Genomic DNA, 8,373 nt, shown 5'->3' on the forward strand with positions numbered 1-8,373 from the left:
TTGTTTAACTTTTATTAAATGTTTTTTTACTCGACATTTTGGGTTTTATTTAAATGATTGCCGGAAATAGAAAAAAAATTAGGTTCCTGGTTTCCAGTGCTAGTAATTTGTTCTAGTTTATGGTTCCATTCAAAGTTAATCTGTCATTCCAAAGGGAAATCATTGAAGCTGCAGATTGTCACAATCTGTATTTGTTTTTTCCCAAGATGTAGCTTCTCCTCCTGTGCATAAATAATGAATGATAAATAATGAGTAGACTTATGTCTCAGAAGTCCAGGATGATAAAAAATCTTGTTCCTACTTGTTACATTTGAGACGTGCCTCACTGCATCTGGGAGGATCTAAACAACAATATACAAACAGCCTCACACCACCAGGACTGGCAGCTGTTTGCTGAGATGTTTCTCTGTTGCAGAACCATCCATTGCTGCCTCTGAGCAGACCATCATCACTGGGGACCTGGACAGTCTCGTGCTGCAGTGCAACCTGACCAGTGCCTACAGTGACTTTGAAGACAGCTTCTGGATGAAGAACGGGGAGATGATCTCCGGGACACGCAGCTCTAACAAAAACATCGAGTACAGGTGAGGAAGTCAACTCACGCACGTCAGTGCTGCATGCATATCTCGGCAGCCTGTTGTGGGTTAACGCTGGGTGTGTTTCCGACCTGCAGGCTGAACAGACCAAGAGGAGACGACGCAGGCGTGTACGCATGTGTCTTCAACTTCATCAATGCTCTTTCTGCCAATGCCACCATTGAAGTTAAATGTAGGTGTTGATTCATGAGCTGCAGGCATGCTTGCTTTTTCAGGGCTGCGTTGGATTTGTCAGCAGCAGAAGCCTTGAGCAGTCACAGGCCTGTCATAATTTCAAACGGCTCTGCTGGCTGCTCAGGGTGGCAAGAGTGTGGGGAGAGGGGCGGTTAGCCAGGGAAGCCGGCAACCTTGACACCTTCATTCAGCCGATGTCCGGCTCAGTGGCAGCAGATGGTGTCTTGTTTGTCTGATGCCGAAGGATTAGGTCTCAACGGTAAAATCCGGTCAGCCTTTTCTGCAGCCACACATCCATTGCTTTGGAGGCAAATTGGATTTTGGGAAGATTTACGCATTATTCTAAGAAGCATTTCTATTCTTTCAGTCAGAAAAATAGACTTGTAACCAGGTTTCTGTTGTACAGAGTTCAGGAAATAATGTATAAAGCTAATTATTTTGTTTGGTCACATTGAATATAGTTTGTGGGGAAAACTATATATGTAGTTTGATTAAAGTCTTAAAACAGATTTCTGTCAATAAGGGGGGAAAATGACTTTTTTAAATTTTTGAATACCTTTTGGTCATCTGATGGTTTTCCTTGTTTCAGCTCCTCCTATGGTGACTGGCCACAAGCGTAGTGAGAATAAGAACGAGGGGGATGATGCTTTGCTCTACTGTAAGTCTGTGGGCTTTCCGCTCCCTGTTTGGACCTGGCACAGAATTGAAAATGATGTTATGAAGGTATGTCATGAATTAAAAAAAACTATTTATTTCTTTATGGATGACAAGATATGTCAATGTTTACGGTTGTCTCAGTTTGTTTTAAAGTGATATTGCACGTTAGCAGGACAGACATTTACTAAATCCTCACCTTTTTATGAATTTAGAGGAAGTTTGTTTCATTTTTGTGATCAAAAATGAGCGGCATAAAATCCTGTAATAAGAGCATGGACAATAATTACTACATCATTTAAACTTTTTCTGTAACTATAGTTAATAAAGAAGCAGGGTACAGATTGTTCTAAACAACGTAAGAGTGGACAAGCTGTAACTGAGAGTCTGATTAGAGGAGCTAATCATGAACAGAAATACTGAATCGTTGAGTTGAAAACAGTTTGGGGATTTGATCACCTGCAGTTTATCCACTGATCCATCTGCTCCTCCTGCTTTATGCTGCGGAGCGTGAAGTGGTTGGAGACTGTCCCATCTGTCAGTGGAGAACAGGTTTCATTCATTCAACCTTTATTTATACAGGTTAGTCTCAATGAGTCATGACTCATTTACAAGAGAGACCTGTGTTCGACAGGCAACATAAGCACGTAGGGGACATCCTGAACAAACCTGGACTAAATGTGAAAGGCCAGTTTGCAATACAGTAGTCTCTCACTATTTGCGGTTGCAAGAGAAGCTCCCTCCTGCAGCTGATCAGCTGATCTCCTTCTCTGCCACACACACATTTCTCCTGCTGCAGCTTTGTGAAGGGTTAACCCTTTGCTGTCCAGATGCACCCATCGACTTTTGTCTTCCAACTTAAAATTCAAAGTATGTCACATTGTAAAAATCGTCATAATCACTAAATATAAAAGTGTTAAAAGTTATTTTTAATTATTTTAGAGCTTCTGTGTTGAAGTGTAGTTGATCAAGAAGTATATTTCTGCTCCGTGCTGCAGAGCTGAAGCTGTGTGACATCCTTTCATGTCCTGCTGCACTTCTCTTCTCTACAATTTAAATTTAAATAATGTAACATTTTAAATAAACAATTCATGCTGCACGGATTGATTATTTTAAATGTTACAGTATTTAAATTTAAATTGTTTATTTAAGGAGGGAGATTGGGAGTAACAGATGATGAGTGAGATTACAGCCTGGCACATGTCATGGCAAAGTTTACTGAACTTGAACTTGGACTAATGTATCCCTACTTCACGATTTTTCACTTATCGCGGGGGGGGGGGGGGGGGGGTCCCAAACATCCGCGATAAACGAGGGACTACTTTATGTATATGTATACATATATATATTACTTTGTAGTTCAGATCTTTGTGAGTACTGGTAGGTGTCTGTGAAAACATTCATTCATCTGTTTGCTTTACCCGCTTCTCCTTTCTGTGTTGCGGGGAGCTGGTGCCTCTCTCCAGCAGTCACTGAGTGAGGGGGGGGGGACACCCTGGACAGGTCTCCAGTCCATCACAGGGACACATGAAGACAAATGAGACAAACAACCATTCAGTCTCACTCACACCTAGGGACAGTTTAGAGTTACCAATCAAACAATTCGGCATGTTTTTAGTTTGGGGGGAAGAAACTGAAGAACCTGGAGCAAACTCACGTGTTCACGGAAAGAACATGCAAGCTCCACTCAGAAAGACCAGGAGATGAACCTGCGACCTTCTACCATGCTGCGCTGTGTGAAAACAGTATGAACAACTGAAATCCAATCTGTTGTTGATAGTTCTTTAAAAACAGACTTAGTTTGGAGAAATAGTTTAGTTCTGGTCAGTTTGACAAGTTAATGGCTGGTCTGAGCACGGCCGAATCCAAAGTGGATTTCTGCTGCCTTTAAACTGAAATCTCAAAAATGTTATATCTGTTCATAAGAAAACTATATTCTTTAAACAATAAAGTCCATGCTCAATAATCCAGGTATACAATCCAACATTTTTCAGTCAGGTCATCTGGATAGTTTCTTTTTTTGTGCTGAAACGTTTTGCCTTCGATCCAGAAGGCTTCATCAGTCAAGGAAACGCACAACAAAACTGTTTCTTCTTCCAACAGCTTACTCCAAAGTGGAACAAACCAGTTCTGCTTGTGATAAGATGGTCTCTTTGGTACGCCCCTCCTCCATTGCCGGCCCTCTTCCTTGTTGACAGTCTTGTCAAACTGGTTGAAAACAACAAAGTCCATGCTCAATAATCCAGGTATAAAATCAAACATTTTTCAGTCAGATTAGGAGTAAGCTGTTGGGGGAAGAATCAGTTTTGTTGTGTGTTTCCTTGACTGATGAAGCCTTCCGGACCGAAGGCGAAATGTTTCAGCACAAAAAAAGAAACTGTCCTGATGATCTGACTGAAAAATGTTGGATATTCTTTAAAGTTTTTACACTGTTGCCAGGGAATTCTAAGGTAATTTACATGGATTTACTGGGTATTTATATGCAAAAGTAGCAGCAGCTCTCTCCAGCACTTCCAGTGCACATCACTGCAGTTCACTTTGGTCCATCCAGCTGAAGGTAACTATGTGGCAAACATTCGTGAGGGAATTTCTGAAACGCCTCAAAACATTTGCTATTTTCTGTTTAATCACATAAATCGCAGAGGCTCACAGTCTTCTGGCTGAAATGTTAATAAATGGAAGGTCAGAGAAAAGCAGAGCAGCTGTAAAAACAAAACTATTCAGAAAATCTAGTCGAACATTAAAAGGTTTACAGGAACCAAGAAAATCCTCGAGACAAACCATAAGCCAGCATGTAATGGCTCTCAGACAGCTCTGCATTTAAAACAGGCAGAAGAAATCAGCTAATGTGTGAAAATGTTGATCAGAGCCTCAGAGATCGCTCTGTTTTCCACCACATCCACAAATCCACGTTGTGTTAAAACCGTCTGTCCGCTGAAAGGAGCACCGAAGATTATGAGACTAAAATCCACTCTGGCTAAAGCTGCCATTTGTTTACCAACTGGAGTGTAATTACTGCATGTTCTAACGGGTTGCTGGCTGCGCAGCATTGAAACTGCGATTCTGCATTGTGTGTTACAAACGCGTAACATGCCAAATGTTCAGGCTGAAAATTGCAAACCATATGTGTTCAGCCAATAAAAAGGCAATAATAAAACAACTGTTACTAATAAAATACAATAGAAAGGGTAAAAGAAGCTAAAAGGGCGGGAAAAAATTGACACAAATTCATAAAGTGTTTTATTACTTGGTAAGACAACACTTTGAAATATCGTTTTACAAACTTAGAATACAAGGTGGAAAATATAAAACAGATGATTCCACACTAACAAACTCTCATCGTGACTTTCTGTAATCCTCGACAGGATATAGACAACTCGTCCGGGCGCTTCGTCATCAGCAGCAGGGAGAACTACACCGAGCTCCACATCGCCAACCTGGACATGAACCTGGACCCGGGCGTGTACGCGTGCAACGCCACCAATCTTCTCGGCAGCCACAGCGAGAAGTCCACACTGAGGGTCCGCAGCCACTTTGCCCCCCTGTGGCCTCTTCTGGGAGTTTTGATTGAGATCATCATCCTGGTCATCATCATTGTTGTTTACGAGAAGCGCAAGAAGCCAGAGGATTTACAGGACGGTGAGTCACCAGTTATGATGTTCCCAATTATTTTTAGCGTATCTGAGGGGAATTAGTCCTAACTTTTTGGGTCGAACTTGAAAAGCTTGTGTTACTTCTGTGAAAAGTCTTAAATTTTTTAACTTTTAAAAGCAGTGACCATGAAGGTGGACACTAGAGGAGTCACTTAACACCGAGCTGTGCCTGCGTTTAATAATTCAGCCTGGAGACGTTGATCCAACACAGACACTGTTGCAGAAGGGCTCACCTTGTTAGAACAGTTTCATTCATTTAATATTCATGAGAAACATGATACTGCAGCCTTGGAAAGGTGGACCCTTTCAATTATTAATGGCTTTCCAGGGATGTTGTTCAATCTAAACCAGGAGACTCACCATTGAGCTGTCCATTTGTGGCCTTCAAACCTGTGATTTTCCAACACTGACTATTTTGTTTGTGTGAGCTGAGATACATAAATTATGCATTAATGATATTTTGGCGACCTTTTCCTGTCAAACTGAATTTTAATATTGTCCCATGCTGATCACACACAACAAGCAGTGAATACCCAACAGCCCAGAGCAGTGAGGAGACGACTGCTGTTACCAGAAACGCTGCAGTTTAAAAATGTTGAACAGTAATAAACGGACTGTAGATTTCCATAAAGCAAGTTCTTTTTATTTGACCCACTTTGTGCGGTGAAGAGGGAAATACAGTAGTCCCTCATTTATCACGCGTGTTAGGAACCAAGCCCCCCAAGATAAGTGAAAAGCCACAAAGTAGAGATAGTAGTTCAAGTTCAAGTAAACTTTATTGTCATTACCATCTCGTGTGGTACTAAATTATGTACACAAGTAGTATTAGTAGAAGTAAGTAGTAGTTTATTTTAGTATTTACTGTAGTAGTAGTAAGCCTGTCGCGGTAAACAATAAATCAATTAATCGCATGATGAATTAAAATTATGGACCTCATTTTCATTTACCGGCTTTATCATTTCTTCGTTTCTCTTTCTACTGAAGACACTGGATGACAAAAGGCTCAACTCTGGTGCTCTTCACTGACCCCTCCCTTTCTCGTTAAAATCTGTTTTAACCGTCCAAAATCACATTTTTGGATCGTTAAAAGCAGCTAAGCTGAGAAGCTAAGCTACGAGCTAAGCTAACAGGCGACCTCGGGAATAAACCTCCGTCTTGTCGAAGCTCCAAAATTCACAGTTGAAACCTGTGCCTTTGTGTAAAAAGTTTTTCTCTGCAAAAAGAAGCTGAGAACTTGTTTACTGATTTTTTTATTTAAAACTTTGTGTGAAAAATGCTAAAGAGCTCAAATCACAGAGCATCCGCCATGTCAGTCCATGTCACGTCAAGGGCCCTCCCTCCCACTTTTCTTAAAGAGACACGCTGCTCAACGATCCATCCTTCGGTTCAAACAGTCTTATACTGCCATCAGGTGGTCAAAAAAGGTACTACACTCCAAAAAAATCAAAATTTCTTCTAAAATTTGACAAATAATTATTGTTAAATTTCAAACAATGTTATCGTTTACTGCAATAATTTCTGAGCTAATTAATCGTCCAGCAAAATTTGTTATTGTGACAGGCCTAGTAGTAGTAGTTTATTTTAGTGTTTACTGTAGTAGTAGTAAGTAGTAGTTTATTTTAGTATTTATATACAGTATTTATTGAGACTTTAGAAACCCTTCCCACACTTATGCAATGTTCTAAACTCTTAAACCTACTAATCCTAACAACGTACTTATATGCAGCTACTAAATTTTACTTACCAGGCTCTGCAGTACATGAGCGTCTCGGTTCCGTAACTGAGAAAACTACAAACTGGCGATGCTTTTTAAAAATTATATATATTTTTTATTATGTACAGTACTGTACGTCCACAAACCGCGATACGAGTCCACAAAAGTCGAACCGTGAAGTAGCGAGGGACTACTGTATATGTAAAAGTTGTGAGCTAGATAACTTGAAAAATAAGCAACGTGCCAATTTCTGTTTCTTTGTGGCTGCATTAGGGTGAAAGGAAGATGACAATTGAATATTGGGTTAAATTTAAATCAACAAATAAAATATATACCTATACAGTATATTTATATATCCTCTAGCAGCCTTTGTGTTAGTGGATAAAACTGTGGTCATGGATCAAATTGCTCCCTCCACTCCTCAGGATGTCACTCTGTGCTGCCCTGAACTAACAAGGAAAAGAAACCTACCTCTCTTCTTTTACACAATGTAGCTCGTACCAAACGTTAGGGTTTACGTCCATTTCCTGTTCAATTCCAGTCCAGAAAAATGCTCAGAAACTACATTTATTATTCAAATCCCTCAGCAACAGGGGACATTAGCGTACCGCTCGTTTTATTTACCATTCCTGTAAATACATTAGTTTTGGTTGTAGAATGGTTTAACAGATTATTGCAATGTCTCCAATCCTCCTCCCTCCCTTTTTTTTTTAATCGCATAACCTAAACCATGTTTGTGGTAAGTGTGAGACTTTGCATGCTGCCTGATTTTTTTTTTCTCTTTTAAATTGATATTTTCAGTTTTTATTTTCTAAAGCGATATCTCCATATCTGAGCGTTCCACTTGTAGTCGCAGCAGCACGTCTTGTGTAATGAAGTGCAGATATTTTGTGACGACCAATCATTTCCGCTCTCTCTGTTTCACGTCGCTTCACTGAATGAATAGTGTAGACGGCTGATACTGGTGCAGCTGTTTCTGACTAATCTCTGAGTTAACAGATGTTCTTTGTGAGCGCTGCTTGTCTGTGCATGACAAAATAATTTAGTTTGAGTTCTGCCTGTGGTGGAGGTGTTCTCACATGCTCATGCTTTCAAAGTTTGGTGTTTAACTGGCTCAGTTGTCTCATAAGGTTTTTTTCTGCAGCATGTTTTTTTTTCCATCTTAATTTAAGCTGTTTTTATTTCATCACACAGTCTTAAAAAACAAACGTCATTAATGTTACAAGCTTAAAACTTTCATCACTGTTGTGAAAATTTTAGCTATTTTTGTAATTTCTCCTTACTTTTTCTTGTTGCCTCAGATGATGACTTAGCTGGACCAGTGTAAGTACAAACATTTTTCTTCTCTTTTTAGCTTTATTGAAGTTATTTGTTCATGGTTGGAGATTATTTTCTACCAACCCCCAAGAGCTAATTCATAGACAGTTTTTAGCATCATGGAGCATTTCAAAAGTCAAATACTGTAAATCAGAATGAGAAATTATAAGGTTGAGGTCAAACATGTTGGCTTTTGTAGTATGACATATGCAGGATATATTCATACATTTTACGGGTTCTTCATTTTTCTGACTGTGTACATGTC

General features: G+C 39.8%; 1 protein-coding gene across 1 annotated transcript in view; it reads left to right on the top strand.

Annotated features, from left to right (window-relative positions):
- LOC119416474 (neuroplastin) overlaps positions 1–8,118 on the top strand; it is a 15,500-nt gene extending 7,382 nt beyond the window's left edge. The window contains exons 3-7 of the mRNA XM_037683708.1: positions 416–584; positions 674–768; positions 1,360–1,493; positions 4,790–5,063; positions 8,093–8,118. Coding sequence (XP_037539636.1) covers positions 416–584; positions 674–768; positions 1,360–1,493; positions 4,790–5,063; positions 8,093–8,118 — 698 coding nt within the window. The remainder of the gene's footprint in view (positions 1–415; positions 585–673; positions 769–1,359; positions 1,494–4,789; positions 5,064–8,092) is intronic.
- Positions 8,119–8,373: the final 255 nt, after the last annotated feature.

Source organism: Nematolebias whitei, chromosome 10 (assembly GCF_014905685.2).
Source record: "Nematolebias whitei isolate Nwh7 chromosome 10, NemWhi1, whole genome shotgun sequence".
NCBI lineage: Eukaryota > Metazoa > Chordata > Actinopteri > Cyprinodontiformes > Rivulidae > Nematolebias > Nematolebias whitei.